This window comes from Rattus rattus, chromosome 11 (assembly GCF_011064425.1).
Source record: "Rattus rattus isolate New Zealand chromosome 11, Rrattus_CSIRO_v1, whole genome shotgun sequence".
Classification (NCBI taxonomy): domain Eukaryota; kingdom Metazoa; phylum Chordata; class Mammalia; order Rodentia; family Muridae; genus Rattus; species Rattus rattus.
In genome coordinates, this window is record NC_046164.1 from 60369912 (window position 1) to 60388629 (window position 18718).

At 45.7% G+C, this 18718-nt stretch overlaps 1 protein-coding gene across 1 annotated transcript; it reads right to left on the minus strand.

The window, feature by feature from the left end:
• On the minus strand, positions 1–18449 carry Lap3 (leucine aminopeptidase 3). The gene is made up of 13 exons (XM_032916432.1): positions 18277–18449; positions 16562–16677; positions 14930–14984; positions 14464–14569; positions 13221–13380; positions 11331–11495; positions 8365–8523; positions 7082–7206; positions 5700–5788; positions 4891–4993; positions 2817–2896; positions 940–1049; positions 1–281 (listed from the first exon to the last, which is right to left on the minus strand). The coding sequence occupies exons 1-13, from the start codon at positions 18376–18378 to the stop codon at positions 92–94; spliced, it is 1560 nt and encodes a 519-aa protein (XP_032772323.1). The 5' UTR covers positions 18379–18449; the 3' UTR covers positions 1–91.
• Positions 18450–18718: the final 269 nt, after the last annotated feature.

Here is an 18718-nt window from a genome sequence, read left to right on the forward strand (position 1 = left end):
TTTTTGTCTTTAAAAGATTTTCATTCATTCAAGATTTTTGAAGGCTAACTATCCAATTCAAGACAGAAGGAAGAATTTCTGAGTGTTTGAACTAAGAACTGTCTTTGCTGAAGCGAAGTAAGAACTCAATCAGAGTCCTTGTGGGTCTCCCACTCATTCCCTTCCGCAGATAGGGAATCTCGTCTTTGTTGGTCATCACACCGGCTATGTCTAAATGTGCCCACTTTGTATGAGTCACAAACTCTCGCAGGAATGCCGCAGCTGTACATGCACCTGCAGATCTGAGGAGAAAGGCAAAATAGGATTACTTTTCCGTGTGCCAGAGTGCACTAACGTCATTAGGAAGCTACATTCACAGCCAGTGGGACAGAGGGGACTGTATGCTTCTTGGATAAGCCTCACAGCCTGAGCTCAGTCTCTGGAACACACATACACATACATACAGAAGAAAAGCACCCACTCCTCTAAGTTGTCCTCTAAGTTCTACATACATGCAACAGGACCATGGCACATCCATCACTCCACACACGATAAATTATTTTTAAAAATAATATTACATTTGTGGTAGCTACATTCTATCTACTACAAAAAGGGAAAAGCTAATCCCATGTAACCTATTAATAAATTAACCCAGAAATCACTTCTAGAATATTTATTTTTACATATGGCTTTATAGAATAAATGACAAATTATTGATTACTTTTTCTGTGTAATAGATTCCTATAGTTCCCATCACTTTTTCTTATTAAAATAGCCTTTAGATTGGAAAATTTCTAACATTAAGAGAGCCTACTAGAGAAAAACTTATCAGTAAGCTTAGAAGCACTACACTGAAAAGAAGATGGTTAGTTTTAAAATCTTCTATAAGGAAGAGGAGACTAAAGGGTAGTTTGGCAACCAAGAATGATTGGAAACAGAAACTTAGGTCATTTCACCTACCTGTATTTTCCAAGATTGTTCACATCAGCAAGCTGGCAATCTATGACTTGTCTTGTATAATGCTCAAAGAGGGGCATCCTCCAGACTCGGTCCCCAGTTTCTACACTGGCCTGAGGAAAGTGTGACAGCGTGAGTACTTTCTGAGAAACTCTTTAGGCTGATGCATGAAGAAAGATCCATTCTAGCCTGTTACTACAAAGCAAGGTGTGAAAGAGATGTCTAAGATTGCTTTAGGTCACAAAAGATTTATCACAGAATTAGGAAATAGGAATACTGTAAAGTAATTCTATACATCTGTAGGACATTTAGTAAGTTCTCCGTTGGAACCTTTAGGCTCTGAGAGTTTTTAACTAGGGTGGGAGACTCAGAAGGGTCTAGTCACCTTGGTCTACAGGAGACATACGTGCTAGACCACCATCACTGAAAACCAAGTCCTGAGACAAGATGACCTCATTCATGCACTGTTTAACTCCCCCATTCATTTGCTGATACTGAGTTTTTGAGCACTGCCAAGCTGCAGCGATATCTATGCCATCAAAGGTCAGGCTCAAACCAGACAAGCAGGCTGGTATACTCGTTTTCACAAGAAGTAAAAAATAAAGATTCGGAGTAAAAAGCAGCGACAGAACCTATTGTTATAAGAAATAAATATATCAGATGCATTTAGCTACCTCTGGGAAAACCAGACTGTGGGCTGCTGATTGTTGACCTAACTATGCCTATGAACAAACACATCATTTTAGCTAGGAAAATAAATAACTCTAAAAGCCCAATATTGTGTGTACCATGATGATAGAGGATGCTGGGTAATATGGAAGGCCAGGAGAGGTTCCTGGCTCAGCCTTCAAGGAAGGAGACAGCGTGGATACTACAGAGGCTGAGAGTAAGCTTCACAAAACAGAAAGAGCTGTGGGGAAGCACTGTCAAGTGAGAAATAAATCTAGGACATTAAATAAACCTCGTAAATGCATTCATGGGTTATGTGTCTATCCCCACAGTAAGCTGCCTTAACTGCTTGTGACAGGGCACATGAGCTGCCAGGTGGAGCTGCCAAGCAGTCACATGGAGCACGGGAGAGACGGCTGTTAGTAGGCATGGAATACACAAGCTTTATCATGCCTGAGGACTCTGACATGTGTCAGGCCAAGGACTGTACCTTGTTCTAAGAGGAGGACAAAGCAAACAGCTAGCAAAGGAGCTGAAGCAGGGCAGCCACATAAGTGAGGCAGAAGAGAAAGGATGACAGAAGGCAAGGACTAGGGTCACCAAGAGATCACTGTCTGCTGGCTAGAAACAGGCTAGGTTGGGCTAACAGCAGTATTGGCAGGTAAAGCCAGTGGCAGTGAGTGCAGTTAGTATTAGTGGGCAGGGGTGAGGAGGGAAGATGACTGGGAAGGGTGCAGAGCAGAGCAGAGCAGGGGCTCCTCCTAACTGACCCACCCAAGTAGGTGGCTCAGGACATGCAGTAGAGGGACATTCTTTCAGGCCTTCTGCCCTGCACCTCCGAGATTCTCAATCTTGACCATGTGATTTGTCAGTTATTTTAACATCATTCCGCCGCTATAAGGACAGGGACATCATGTCACACCCATAATCTAGAAATATCTTTGCAAAACCAAAGCCATTGGATCAGGTTTATTGCTATGACCTATTTTCAATTCAAGGCACCTCAACAGATAGAAATCACTTAAGCATGTCTTTTTTTTTTTTTTTTTTTCCGGAGCTGGGGACTGAACCCAAGGCCTTGCGCTTGCTAGGCAAGCGCTCTACCACTGAGCTAAATCCCCAAACCCTAAGCATAAGTCTTGAATAAGCATATTGTTCAAGGGCCACAAAAATTATCATCACTAACTTATAGGTATATGTCTTAGGCCTACCTCAAATAGTTTGTTCCACAGCCAGGATGAATTGGTAAAGACTCCAGTGGCACCTGATCCCAGGGCTACGTCCATGGCACCTGTAAGACACAATTCCTGAGGTCAGTGCCAGTCTCTCCAGCCACTCAGATCACAACTGTGGTCTCAGAGTCTATTAATGGTCCTTCATTATAAAATGGATATACGTTTGGGAAATAGTCGCTTCTATAGCTAGTTATGTCTCTCAAAGCTAGAATTCCCCTTTATTGTGGAAAATTCGGAAAAGAAAATTATATCAATTATATAAACAAGCCCATTCCAAGGTAACTGTCATTTTTTTGGATGGTTCTTTCTAGAATTCTAAACAGTTAAGAATATGGCCCTACTATATGTCCTCTATCTTCAGCTACCAAAATAGTCCTGGCATACAAGGAGTTAAATGCACGCTGACTCCCATTCATTTGCTATCAACTATCTATCAGATACTTCAGATACTATAGCAAGCAGTAAATATTTGAGGTCTCCATGTGTGTCAAAGTTTAGCTAATCAATTTAATGCTTTAGTTTTAAAGTTGGTAGGTTTTTGATAAAATATTCATTTATCTGATAGTTTTCTACTAAACTTTTATTTCCACCAGTTTTAAAATTTCTCATAAAAAGGATAAAAACTAGCTATAACAATATGTGGTATTTTCACTTAAAAGAATAGAAAATGACAAGCATAAACACGTAACATTTTGATTTAAGAGGATTTCATAGTACACGTCTAAATTACTGTGTTTTCTAAACCTCCACAGCCGTTGTCACAGTTCCAGATGCAATACAGACGCACGCCTACTGACAAGGGTCAGTACAGCTGGCCAGTGGACTCTCAGTGGCTCTGGACCACCCATCTCTCCATCACTGCCCAACCTGGCCATGGATGCCTCTCCAAGTTTTAAGATTTTAGGAATGAATACGGAGACCAAAAGCCACAGAAATAATATAATGCCCAATTATACAGATTTATAAAACTGCTAAACTGAAACTATCTGTGTATGCCAGTTTTAAAAATTAGTTAAAAAGGTCAGACTTCAAAAAAAAATTAAAACTAAAAAGGAATTCTTAGTAAACCACTGTGCACTGTTTATTACACCCACAAGAGGAATACGAAATGACGTCTGCTCCAGTAAAGACTTCCTTGACTTAGGAAAGATCAAAACCAAAAGACACAAATGATCTGAATTTTATCTTAAAAGAAGTACAGATAAAGTCCTAGGGAGAGATCTTTGGATGGAAGATTGTGAGTTTGGGGATCATGCAACAAGCCCTCCATCCATCCATCTCACCCCTCAGGAATCTCTGCAGTCCCTGCGAGCCAAGCCAAGGCCTTCAGGGAATACTGGCATTCAACAGGCTCCAGGAAGCTCTTCCCAACCCTTACAACTGTAAGCAAGCAGAGCCCACCTCAGGTACTGACCCTGGAGGCTGCCGACGAGTGAGCAGGGGTTACCCTCAAGCCAGCCCCAAAGCAAGGACTTTCCTTGTATGCCCATCACACTGCTGTGCGTCCATTAAACAAACACCTTGCTACCCCCAAAATGTCTTTATTTCTTTAGAGTATGAACTATAAATTTAGAAAATTCACTGGATATCAGATATGATATGATTAGTACATTAAAGATGCCACTGATTTTGAAATGTATCGATCTTTTCAGATTCGTATTCTCTCTTTTTGAATCAGGATGAGTTGATTTGACCCATGTATTAAAAGTTACCACTGGAGAACCAGAAAGACAGCTTAGTGCTTGACACCAAGTCTCACAACCTAACTGTGATCCCCAACACCCACATGGTGGAGGGAAATAAAGTCATACAAGTTTCCTCTGACTTCTACACATGCACTGCGGCGTACATGAAGTTACTGTGGTATGCTTTAAAATGACAGAACTAATATTGAGAACATTTTTGTAGCTGCCGAGGCAGTTCGTTTAGTGAAGGATCTTCGACTGGGAGTAAAGTAGACCAAATTTCAGCAAAATAATGGCCAGACTGCAGAGTGTGCACTGCACCCAGCAAGTAAGGTTTCAGACAAGACAAGGAAATGTGGTTTGACCTGTTAAAGTGGCAGCATTGATGATGACCTTGGGATTGAAGGTGTGTGCATAGCAGAGTGCGTCGGCCAGGATGAGCCTGCCCTCGGCATCAGTGTTGTCGACCTGCAGAGATAAACAGAAGGGCTCAGGCTGCCTGAGGGATGACTGCACACCCACACACAACAGCATTTGATTGCAAAGTGGGAAAGGTCAGCGCTGGGAGGTAGTAGAAGGACACACACATATTTTGGCTGTGGCAGGAACATATCTAATCTGGAGGGTAACTTTGTAAGTCTCTGCCCTGGATGATGACAGCCACAGTAGGGAAATGTCCGGTCCAGTAGAATGTCAAATGTTAACAAGAAGGAAAACTCTGAGACACTCTGAACCTCAAGCTCAAAAACTCCTAAATTCTGGTAACCCTTCTAATCCCATCCCCTCCCTTCAGCAAGTCGCAGGGCCCTGAGCAGCGGGCACATTTGTGTCCCACAGATGCCACAGCGCAGAGCCCAAGTGCAGGGCAGTCTTTTCTAACTGAACACCTAGCAGAGAAAAAGAAGTCACCATGGCACAAGCACCTACGGTGTGGCGTGCTCTGCAGGCCAGGCGCAATCCAGATTAGAATGTATAGCAGCACAGTTAGTGGGAGACACAACAGGGAAGAAAAAGTACTCTTAAAAATCTCTACCAGAAACTAGCTGTACTAAAAAGCATCACCCTGCCCCAAACAGGAGCTGGGGTCCTATACCCATGTTACACTGTAGTTGTGTGGCCAAAATGGGGCTCTGAGAAATGCCACATGGGGCCGTTTCGTTGTCCCCTCACAAACCTGGATGGTCTTCCCATTCCTGGCTCTGACAACATCCCCTGGTTTGTTGGCCTTGCCGCTAGGCATGTTTTCACAAAGAGGGGCCAAACCTATTGGAAAGACATAGTAAAGAACATGAGACACACTGGATCCAAAATGCCATCTCTGGGACAGGCGGCTTCCGAGAGCCATTGAAAGCATACAGGCTTCACTCTCACACGTGACAAAGCTTGGTATTACCAATGGCACAGCTGAGACTGTGTCAGGCAGAGCACACATAGCATGGTCTAACTAATTCTAATCCAGAAGTAAATGCAAGTTACAGAACCTCAAACAGCCTAGACCTTTCACACTGCCAGTTTCATGAGAAAAGGAGAAGGAGTGGGGCTCTTAGAAGAGTAAGGGGATATAACAGTCAAATGCGATGCTATCTTTGCTGGGATCTAGATTTTAAAACCAAGTATGGGGGCTGGAGAGACGGCTCAGGGTGAAGAGTGTACACTACTTTTAGAGGACTTGAGTTTGGTGCCCAGCACCCAGCCTGTGACTCCAGCTCCAGGGCTCCAGTGCGGTCTCTGGTCTCCATGGGCACCTGCACCCACACGTAATGGAGCACATGCTAACACACATAATTTAACAAAGAGTCTTAAAGAATGCAAGTGTATACAAAGTGGATTTTCTTAGTCAGTTTTCTTTAAGTTACATCGCTCGATTCTTTTGAAATGTAATTGTATTGTCACTACTTAGAATGTCATTTTCTTAGGAGACAGGCTAAAAGTACTCAGAGGTAAAAACATGTCAGAATGTCTGCATGTTGATTTCCAATAACTCAGTTTTTTGGGGTTTTGTTTTGTTTTGCCTTGTTTTCTAAAAAAGGACTCATGGCTAAACAAAAGACTATGATGCTGGAATGGCTGGGTAAGGGAGATCCGGTCAGACAGATTTAAAGAACCATCCACCCATTTTCCTTCCAGCTCCTTCTCTGAAACTTGGTATCAGCAATGCTATAAACTCCCAGTACTAGGAGTCTGCATCCGTGGTACCAGGAGACCCTGTCCCGACTGCGTGTCTGTAGCAGGCATCAGATGGAGCAAGTCCTACGAGGCACCAGTCAGCGAGGCAGAGACGATGCCCTCCTCAGGCTTTCTTGCTGGAGGAAGCACAAAGGCGACACTTGTGCTCCTGATGCTAACCACTTTTGCCTAAGTAAGACAAATCAGCACAAGTTATAGCCTGATGGCTGCACACACATTTACCTCAGTCACCTCGGACAGAAAACACCGCTTTCAGACAAACTGCTGCTGCGTGAAAGTGTCTTCTCAGAAGTAAGAGACTGTTTAATGTTTCCGTTCTACCATATGGCTGGATTTGGAAGCTCCCTGAGACAAGCGCCCCCCCCTTACCTATGATATTAATGGGCAGATTGAGCTTTGCTGCAGACACAATGGCCGAGCATATTGTTGCTGCTCCTCCCATGTCAGCCCTCATGAGGTCCATATTTGCAGAAGCCTTGATGGAGATACCTCCACTGTGTGAAGAAGGAAGACCGAATGCAGCATTAGTAGCAGCAATGTCGAGAGCCAGTGCGACGGGTGAGGCCAGAGGGGCCTGCTGCCAAGTGTGAAAACCTGTGTTTGACCCTCCAGGGGAAGAGAGCACTGAGTCCTCTGACTTCCATGTGACTGCAGTGGCACTTGGGTTTCCATATGCATATACACCACACATAATAAACACATGAAAATGTAAAACAACATTCTCCATGTGGTGATGTATGTCCGCAATCCCAGAATTCTGGAGGCTGAGGCAGGATTTCAACTTGGAGGCCAGATTGGGCGACAGAGCAAGACTGCCTCAAAACAAAGCAAACCTAAGTCCCATACAAGCTCAGAGCTCGTTACCACACAAAAGCACCACATGCGCCAAAGAAAGTCAAGTTTCTAAACTTGCAGTCTGAATTACTTCAATTCTATAGTCTTTATCCATATAGAAAATAATTCCAGAAATATGGATGAGTGAGGCAGTTATTTGTGTTTGCATGAAACTTGACCAGGTGCCATTAGAAACATCATCACATACTATCAGGCCACCTAGGGTCCATCTCTGCTTTCTATCATTAGCACCAATACCACAAAGACTATCTCAGCAGCAATAAATAAAGTAATTAATTAATCCTTGAATTAACCAACCCATGAAACCTGAAGGTCATAAATCTGACAAGCTCACGGAACACTGGAGCATTCCTCTCAAGCACACAAGACAGGAAAAGTTATAGTTCTTCTGACACCTGCTGGTGGCAGATGGCTGCTGACTGAGAAAAGGCACAGGGGAGTATCTGTGTGAGAAGCGCATGTATATTTGTGTAATGCATGCTTGCATGTGTGTGGGTGTGACAAGCACTTTACCAACTCAAGTCACCTCCTAACCCACTGGCTCTACTTGGTGGTATGACTTTGAACAGAACTTCTGACTTGCGGTTCCCTCCCCTGTTGGTCACAGGGCTAAGATCAGGACCACGGTGTATAAAGTTCCTAATTGTTTTAGGCACATATATGCCTTGCATTTCAAAACTGACAGCACGATACATTTACTTTAATGTTAAGACCTGATCAAAGCCCATGCTTATGAATCACACTATACATACATGGCATTCACCAAAATAGAGAGCACAGACAACCCCAAGAAGTACCTGTCAAAGGTAATGCCCTTTCCCACAAACACCAGGGGTGCTTCAGTTGCATTGGGGCTGCCAGTATAGTGGATTTCCAAGAAGACTGGTGGTTCTTCAGACCCCTTGGCTACACTTAGGAATGAACCCATTTCTTGTTCCTCTATCCAGGATTTGGTTCTACAGGGCAGAAAGAGGAAAAAGAAGAGAACTGTTACATTTATTCCAAAACAACTTAAAAAAATGGCAACAATATGCTAAAACTGCACAACATACAAGTTATTCAAATGCTGAACTGGACTTGGTGTACTAAGTGGTAGGGCATGGGCTTAACATGCACAAGGCCATAAGCCCATCCCCACCATCAGGCTACAAACACAGGCTGAAGGCACTAGTGATCATGGTCTATTTGCTCCTGTCTACTCATAGGAGGACGACTCGACTCGAGATCCGTCAAAAGTAAACTGACATGAGGCACTCACTCCTCTACCAAGGATTAGACAACTATTCAGAGAACTTACACATGGTAATAGAAGCTCGGGTAATAAGTAGTGTTCAATACTCGGGTATTTCTGGTTTTAATTTGAAAATGAAATTAGCAAGGCTCTTAGTCCACAATGGGGAGTTGAAAGTCAAGGAGCTCTGCTTCATTTCTGTATTACTAATAATGGCGCACACAAAACTAACAAAACAACAAGCCTATCTTACATCAACAGGAAAAACATATCCTGTTTCTCTGCTTGTCTTTTCAACGTCAGCACACCATTTCTCAATGCTCCAAGTGCAATTTGAGATGTCTTCGAATGGGAAAACAATTTAGTTTCATAATAAACAGACTCAGTGCAGGTAACATGAACCCCTACCTTAGTGCAAATTAGAACACTTTTCATATTACTATTCTTTTTAGGGTAAGGAACAAGTGTTCTGTATTGATTTCTGACCACAATAACAAAGCCTGTACTACCAGAGAAGACCAGCACCAACCAGATCCAAGGACAACCTCTACTTGCCTTTTAGTCAAACTATTACACTAAAATTGTCCCCTTATTTCAAAGGGAAACCAGATACATAAATCACATAAAACCAACAAACAAAAAACCCAGACAAGCGTATAACGTGTGCACATTTCTAAATGCAAGCTCAGCACTTGGCATCTCACTGCTGACCTGCCGTCCTGGAAGGACTGTACTTCTGTGAAGCAGCTCTGTGTACCCTGAGTGGGCGTGGCGCAGCTGTGTCGTAGCCTGAGTCACAGGCCACCTGGGCATCAGGCTGGTCCTTTTCTCTTTGCTCACCTATAGCCTTGTGGTTTCCCAAGACTCTGCCTGCACACCTTACCAGAAGCCCCCTGGTCTATTAACATTTAAAGTGACATTTAGGACTCTGCTGGTTTAGTACTCCATTTTCACTCATAGCCCTCCTCCAGCTTCTGCAGCAGCCTCCCAGACCCATTTCCCAAGATCCATCACTATGCATGCCTGCCTGCCTAGCTGATGCCTTCCCTGACCTGGCAACATCATCGCTACACAGTAGGCAGAGCACTAGCATCTCTTCTGTGATTCAGGACACATCCAGAGAGCCTACACACTGACAGCCTCATAGAAACTACTCAGGCCATCCTAGCAAGCTCAGTCCTGTGTTTTCTACACAGTATTCTTCATTCTGTCTAAATAGGGGCTTTCCTAAAAGAACAAGCAGAAACCATGAAGTCTGATCACAATTAAGTGCTAAAGAATCCCCTTACATGAAAAGATCCCTTGAGAAACAACTCTGAAAGTGAGGTAGAGTCTGTTCACTTATTTTAATCACAACCCCCAAGCTCAGGCTTGGGTGTGTAACAGCTTTTGAAGGGGAAATGGAAACTAGAGGAACTGACTAAGTACCACTGACAAGCACTCGGGAGGCCTGGCAAGGCAACCGGGCGGTGTAGCCAAGGTCATGAGGTAGGTGGGTTCTCTACCCTGTGCCCACTCAGTGTCTGCACTCTTCACCTGCATCATAAGCAGAAACTTAGAAGGAACGACACATAAAAACATGGACGCTCTGTAAATGTTAACAAGGGGCCGGAGGGATGACTCAGTTTAGGAGTTCTGGCTGCTCTTCCAAAGCTCAATTCCTAGGTGCCACATAGTGCCCCACAACTGTTTTCACTCCAGTCTCTGGGGACCCAACAGCGTCTTCTGGTCCTCTTGGGTTCAAAGCACTCATAAACTACAAAGACATACATGCAGGCTAATGACCTACACGTAGAAAACAAAAATAGCTTTTTAAAAAGTTAACCAGTTATCCGTTCACCTAGGGATTCAACTCCCAAATCTTTACTCAAAAGAAATGAACATGAAAGCTATGTCTCCGTTTTAATCCATAAAATGGATTTTTTAAAAAAAAATCATACAACACAGTATGAAGTCATGAAACTCTCTTGAAGGTTAGGAAAACATACCTCAAATGCCTCTGTAACTTATCTGACTTTGTATAAGCTGCTAGTGGGCTCAATTTCCTCCTCTGAACATAGAGTTCAATTTTAGGATGTTAACTTGTGTTGGTCAGGGTTTCTATTGATGAGATAAAAACGGCATATCCATAAAACAACTTGGGGAGGAAAGTCTATTTCAGCTTACACTTTTAGGAAACAGTCATTCCTGAGGAAAGTCAGGGCAGGAACTCAGAGGCGCTAATGCAGAGGCCATGGCAGAGTGCTGCTTACTGCTTACTCATGGCTTGCTCAGCCTGCTTTCTTACAGCACCCAGGACCACCAGTTCAGAGAGGGCACAGCCCACAGTGAGCTGAGACCTCCCACGTCAACTGTCAATTAAGAAAATACCCCAGGCTAGCCCACAGGCTAATCCGGTGGGGAAGAGTTTTCTCAACTGACATTCCTTCTTCCAAAGTGATTTAAGCTTGCGTCATACTGATATAAAGCCAAAAAGCACACACTGTTCTTTCGGCTGTAACATCTCACAGTCCATGACATAATCATAATTACCTGATATGGACCTCGGTTTTACTACTGGCACTTTTGAGATTTTTTTCAATAATTTCGGCAAATCTGGTTGGTGTCATTTCATTGGCTGGAGACTCCATCAGCTGGCGGGCCAAGTTCTGCCCAGAAGCAAAGAGGACCCCTTTCTCCCAGGCCTCGAGATCACCACTGTGGAAGAAAAGAGTTACTCTCAAACAACTTCAAGAACACTGACCTTTCTGTGCTAAGTGAGGCACTTATCTTAAAAATCAAGACTACAGGCAAAAAATGATTGCCAAAGACCTAGATCCATCCTGTAAAAAAACAAGCCCATCTACTAAGGAAGTAAGCTGAATCTGACTAAGCAGTTCACTTCAAGAATCTCCTCCTTTGCCAGGCTGTGGCATATGCCTTTAATCCCAGCACTTGGGAGGCAGAAGCAGGCAGATCTCTCTGAGTTTGAGACAGGCTTAGCTTATAGAGCAAGTTACAGGATAGCCAGGGCTACACAGAGAAACCTTATCTCGAAAAAACAACATCAGAGATTCTCCCCATGAGTGCGTGCGTGCGTGTGTGTGATCTGATAGGTATTTGAACCTGTAAATCTACCTGCAAAGGCTGTGTAGGGATTCCTACCCACAGTCCAGTTCGCTGTAGAGATGACCATCCCAGCTACTGTGAGGCCAGCGAGCAGCAAACATTCAGCTGGGGAGCTGTAGGCTCTACCCCCTTACTGTGCCTGATCAAGGCTCGAAATCCCAACCCACCGGACAGCAAGAATTAGCTTAGAAGAGAACACATGAAGGTGCATGTTGTGTGATTCTAGCTCTTTGACAGCAGTAATACAGGCAGCCTGGAGACAGACAAAATAATAGCTGGCATCTCAGAGCATTCACCAGGTGCCACCAACTTGACACATTCTGCCTTTGGGTTATTATACAAACCACGTATCAACCAGGAATGCCTGTACTTGCTGTACTGCAGAGGCCAAAGCAGCAAGATTGCGGGTTCAAGACTAGTAGTGTAAGGCGACATAATAAGACTTTCTATTAAAACTCAAAACTCTGCACCAGGATTGCAACTCTCCTATAGAAAAAAAGAAGGCTTGAGAAATGGCTCAGCGGTTAAGAGCACTGACTGCTTTTCCAGAGGTCCTGAGTTCAATTCCCAACAACCACATGTTGGCTCACAACCATTTGTAACCCCATGTCCTGTTTCTGGTGTGTCTGAAGATAGTGTACAGTATACTCATAAAAGTAAAATAAATAAATCTAAAAAAGAAAGAAATACAGATTTGGGTCCCTTAACTGAGGTTTCCCCAAGTAAGTAATGGGGACAGGACTCAAATGTGGGTTGACTTTTACAGATCCTTCATTCCCAACCACTCTTTAACCTACACTAACCACTACTCTATGCCAAGAGCAACTCACTGGTGTCACAGCTCCTGGAACTGAAAATCTCTTGTCTGTCTCTGACAGCACAGAGCAGCCCCTTCGAGACCGAAACAGAGCTGGAGTAACGGACGGTCAGTTATCTCACCGAGGCAAAGATTGAATGCTCTCATCCACACACACCTAACGCTTAGCATGTCAGCAGGTATGAGTTCAACAGGAAGCTCATGAGGACACTCTGTCAAGTCATCCCTCCTTCCGGGGAAACCAACACTGTGAATGCTTCTTAGTAACCAACAAGTACCGAAGATTGTCAGGAGCCACAGAAGAGTCACTCACATGACGAGGCAGGAGCACAGCTTGTGAACAATTATCATACTATAAAGAGGGCTGGGACAGAAGTAGGACACACACAGGCCACACAGCGCTGCTGGACACTGAGACGCAGGCAGCTCATTTCCAGAGCACACTGTCAGAATGCCTGCCTGCAAGGGCCACCCACATCCTGCTTTCCTTCCATCACCTTCCATGGAGCTTGGCCGACACAGCCACCTTCTTCTTCTGCTTTAGGTCATCATACTCGTAGAGGCCAAGCACAGCTCCTTCCGCAGCAGCCTGAGCATCTCCACAGGGATCCACCTCCACCGACGGCAGCTCCAGGTCTTGGACCTGCCTGCATCCCGCTTCAGAGAGCAGAAGCAGAAAACTGAGTCAGCACAGAGCAGAGGCATGAGGTGGTGTGTGCGCCAGGGGAACAAAACCGGCACGTGTGGTCTGCTCTGCTTCTAAACTTTCATTTCCTTTCTATAAAGTGTGGGCGGTAGGCGCCTCCCAAGCCGAGCTGAGTACGGAGGTCAAAGGCACAGATCCTCACCAGGAGAGAGGCCATCAGAGAGGCAGATACTACTAGGAGTATTTCAGAGGTGCTAGCATTTCCTGACAAAGGTTCCCAATCACCAGGACCTGTCACATTAAAGGGACCGAGAAATGATGACGTTGAGGTTCCATCCAAGCAACTGGGCAAAAACCATCATTAACAGTATTTATTAAAATTGTGTCAGCAGGGGTTGGGGATTTAGCTCAGTGGTAGAGCGCTTGCCTAACAAGCACAAGGCCCTGGGTTCGATCCCCAGCTCCGAAAAAAAAAAAAAAAAAATTGTGTCAGCAAAGACTCTCAAATAAAAGTTAGGCATAGCTGCTTAACGCTGAGAGTAAACTTAATAAGCATTTATGATACAGCCAGGGCAAGGATTAGTCAAGCAAATTACTGTTGCCTCAGAGTGTTTGTCAAAATGCATTTGAGGCCATTGTCCTGTGGGAAAGGCTCTCCCTGTTGCTAAGCAACAAGTGACTCAATGACATCGACCTCAATTCCCCCAACCCCCTATCAAACCAACTGGGACAGGCCCTCTTATTTCGCTAGCAATGAATAAGTATCCCACACTCTGCTCCTATTTTCTCTAATTTGTAAATATAATGATTCTGTGTTACCTAAAAGCCGGGCAACACCATGGCTGCATTAAAGAATGAGAAACCATCTACACATCACAATCTCTGATGGAAGATTTTTCTAAGAAGAAATGAAGGCGAACCTCCCAACAGGAAACAGAAAATACTAAAAATAAAGATGTCCCAAGCTAGCCTCTGTCTCTGGGTAGGGTCAAACATATCTATAGAACCTGAACTTGCTGAGCTGTGACATGTGAGCAGGGTAAGGCTAGTGACCCTCGAGAACCCTCACTGTTAATCGTAACAAGCAAGCAAACCTGCGACAGCAGCTCGGATGTTCTCCTTGCCTTCGTGCCAGTTTTCCTGGTCATCGACACCAGCCGATCTCTTGCCAAGGCCGACCACCACCACACTGGGGAAGTCCTGGTCCACAAACACACCAAGTCAACCTCCGTGAATTTCTTACACAGCTCCTCCAGAAAGGAATGACAGAGGGACAGAGCTGACAGAAAGCCACTCTAGGTTTAGCAAAGAGGAGCCCTGTGTCACGTACAACAGAAGTGAGAGGCAAAATGAGGGTAATCCTCCAAATAACTGGGTGAGGGGCTGCTCTCCCTCCACACTGAAGAACACAAGCTAGGGACAGCCATTCACCTTCAGGATCATAAGGGATGCTTTGCTTAGCAGAGGCACAAAGGTGCCATGACAACTGTACCCACAGTAATGAGCACACGGGAGGGCTCAATATGGATTCGCCGGGCCAACACGACCTTCACTTCATACCTGATGCAGACCATAGAAGATTCGGGTTTTGCCTGCCTTGAGAGGAGGTCCCGATCTAAAGGAAGAGGAGATGGTTGTTTTAAACATGATAGTTTGTGCTTTTCTCTTGGTAAATGGCCTAAGTCCCGCAGAATAGTCCTGCTTCTATTCTGTGCGTCAGTGCTGGCTTCATAGAATGTGTACAGGCTAGACTTCTCAGACGCAGCACTTTCACCTCAAAAAGGCCAAGCCAGCATCCAGGTTAGACGGACCAGGAACAGCAATTTCAAAACAAAGGAGCCAGGTGTGTTGGCTCATGCTTTTTATACCAGAACTGGCAAGCTGTGAAGGAGGACAGGCTGGCGTGAGTTCGAGGCCAACCTGGACAGTACAATGAGTTCTGGCTCAGCCTAGACTACCAAAAGTGGCCATGTCTTTTTTTTTTTTTTTCCCAAAAAAGAAGGCAATACCATGTATAGACAAGTACCCCTCTGAGCACTGGATGGTGACTGTACAAAAAGTAGTGCTTCTACTCAAAGAAACACTATCCAAAACAAAATAAAAACCAAAAGCAGAGCCGTGACCAAAGCCATTGACTTGACAGCACTGTCTCCAGCATAGACGTTTCCCAGACTGTTTACTGCGATGAGAGATGGCAATTTCCAAAAAGAGGTATTCTACAGTGGCTAGAGACCAGGAGCACAGAGGCTGAGGCTGTAGCCTACAGTGACCCTGCAGGGAGGGGAGGTCTCTGAATTCTGGACTCCTAACAGGTTAGCTTCTGGGCTATTGCTTTAGGTCCGTGTGAAGGCTATGTACTAGTAAGAACTGGCAGCCAAGAGGAGGTAGGAGTCCTATAATGCATTACCCCATAACTGCTACAGCTATCAGGTGACATGTGGTACCCTCTAACATACAGTCCGTTACCTGAGTGACAGGTAGTCAAAGGGGCTTATGCTGCTCTCCCCATTTCTGCCAAAGGTGGATAGCAGCTCTACTGCCTACTTCCTCTAGGACCTTGCTAATCTAGGAGCAAGAGGTCAGATCTCAGGCCCTCTGAAGTTCTTGCCAAACAGATGATCCACTCGTACTTTAACATTCAAAAAGCCTTCAAAGTCCGGCCATGAAATTCCAGGGCAAGACCTAAGGCTGTTTGTAAATTATTCAGCTAAAGCACATTTAGAGGCTGGTGCCAGACAGGAAAGTGAGAATTGTGAACCTGAGTCTAGGGGCCAAGCAAATCTATTCCTTTCTGGATCCCTGTCAATCCTTCACAATAGGTTTGTGATCTGGCTAGAAACCACGTGACTTCCCAGAACTGCAGACCCACCCACACCAAAACAACTGCCCAGCTTCTTCCCGAGCCTACTTTCATTTCCAGAGAACCTGCAGGGCTCCATTAAGTTTATCTGACACAAAGAGAAGAAGCTCTTTAAGTCTTGGGGCCTTTAAGAACTACAACCCCACCCTGTTTCATGGCAAATACATTTGATGCAGCACTCCAGGGAATGAGGCAGGTGGATATCTTCGAGTTTGATGCCAGCCAGCCTGGTCTACATAGTTCCAGGACACCCAGAGCTACATAGTGAGACCCAGCCTCACAATGCAAAACAAGCACACACACAAAGGAACCCCAAATACAGTTACACTTACATGTTCAACATTTCCCTCAGCCTTCCAGACACCAACTTATTAAAATTCTCTCCTGCACTTGTAAACTGTGGTACGTCATCATCTTTGTCTTTGGAATAAATTCCTAAAACAAGGCCCTGAAAAAAAAAAGATCAAGAAAAAGACAATGAGAGTACATCTCTTAGAGGGCATCGAGTGCCCAGATGCAGAAGGGGCAAACAATCCCATTAAAACTGTGTCTTCCCTGAGGGGCCAAGAGCAGAGCAGCAGTCCCCACTGATGCAGCTAAAATCCCTACCAAGGTAAGACCGGAAGTGGGTTATGTGAGACATCTTGGGCCAGCCCTGCACCTGAAAATCACTTGTTTCAGATACACTCTCTCAGGGTTCGGTCCTTTAAAATACTTGTGTTTTGACTCTGTCTGCTCACTGGGTTGGCTGTAAGACTTCCTACAGACATTCGGAAGTGTCCCGTAAGTGCTCAGAAAACCTAAGAGTTTGGAGTACTTCAAATTTCAGGTTAGGGATGTCCACATTGTATAGCAAGTAGCCTGCCAATCTTCAAAGAGAGGGCAGAAGCAGGGCCTCCAGCCAAGCACTTGATGGTGTGGCCCTACATCTCTGTCACAAGCTCCAGGCCCCAAACACCTGAAATAAGGATGTGAAACCACTGCTCTTCATTTGACTTCACAAGGCAATTCATGACTTTTAAAAATACTGCTTCCCTCATGGCCACTTCAGGGAGCACTTTTCTCTCATTTGTCAGATAAGGAACCCAGACCCTGACACACCAGCTCCCGCGTAGTTAAACTTTGACAGTGTACGTGCTTTCTTTCTGGTCTTGGTCACCCCAGGTGCTCAGGCCACACAGTGCCCCCTCTTTCTACTGAAGAAAACAGGCTTCCTTGGCATGGTAGCTGCTAGGTTCTAACTTTCCCAAGATTGTTCGTTTTGGGGTTCCATGAGACCAAGCTGAGACTGTCCACTCTTACTGGGCAGGGCTGGAAAGGTGTCTGCCTAACTCCTCTGCTATTTGTGATAACTGCACAGGACCTGAGTTCAAGTCCCATCCATTCCTTCCTCACCAGGTCCTGGAAGCGTGACTCCGATGAGCCAACACCTTTCCAGACCCTTCACATCTGAGTATCCTTCCGAATTTCTCAGACCTTGGAGAAAACGCTCTTCCAATTTCAAGATGACTTCTCCCAATAAAACCCTTTTCCCTAGAAGAACACTGCTTGTTGTTCTCCAGAAACCCAATCCAGCAGTTTATTCCCCAGGGCCTTTCACTTCACTTCAGCGGGGGAGGGGGCCAGGCCCCGTGACCGACTACTCTGGAACCTTAGCAGGCTTTGGGACAATCCGGCCGCCGTCCTTTCTAGGGTTTCTGCGAGGACTAAAAGAATCGACAAAGTAAGCGCGGGTAACTCTTCGGAACTCAGATAGAGGAGTCGGTAAAGACTGGTTCCGTGGAGTGAGCGTTTCTGTTCAGCCTTCAGAACCCAGCACTGTCCAGTTAGGAAGAAAGGACTCGCCCTCAACAAACAGCGCCGGCCGCCCTCGTGGCAGGCCGGGCTCAGGCCGGTGTCCTGCAAACCCACGGAACTTTTCTGTTCAGCTCATTTTTGCAACTAGATGCGTTACGTCCCACACACCGCGGCCTGGACAAGCCCAGTCATCCTGCTGCCCGCGGCCTGGGTTCGCGCGGCCGCCGGAGAGCGAGCCTCCGCCACTCACCTTCGTCATGTCTGCGGTGGACAGACCCCGATCCCAGAGACCTCTCACTCCCAGCCTGCGGAGCGCGACTCGCGCGGCTGCCGGAAGAGGCAGCAAGTACATCTTCTCCGCTCGGCCCACGGCGCCGCCCTCCAGAGAGCACGTGGCGCGTGGGAGGGCGCGCGCCTAGAGGCGGGACCTCCGGGGTCGCCCGACGCGCGCCTGGAAAACCGGACTAGTACTAGGCCTAGGGGGCGGACCCTGGGGGCGGGGCTGACGGCAACTGGGCGGAGACCCGCAAGTGCCCCTTAGGGGAGGGCGGCAGGCCTCTGGGGTGTGGCTTCTGCGGGCTCAGGATCGTGTCGATTGCTGGTGCTCATGTTGGAAGCCTGAGAAATTGGTGTGAGGCAGATTAATAGATGTATGTACATTTTATTTAACAAGTTTGTGTGTACATGGGAGC

Excerpts from the sequence above, each read along its gene's own strand:
- Lap3 (XM_032916432.1), bottom strand. The coding sequence starts at position 18,378 with ATGTACTTGCTGCCTCTTCCGGCAGCCGCGCGAGTCGCGCTCCGCAGG. Across the intron at positions 14,985-16,561 it reads CTGAGGGAAATGTTGAACAT|ATCGGGACCTCCTCTCAAGG; the intron begins GTAAGTGTAACT and ends CTCTTCCTTTAG. Across the intron at positions 282-939 it reads AACAATCTTGGAAAATACAG|ATCTGCAGGTGCATGTACAG; the intron begins GTAGGTGAAATG and ends CTTTCTCCTCAG.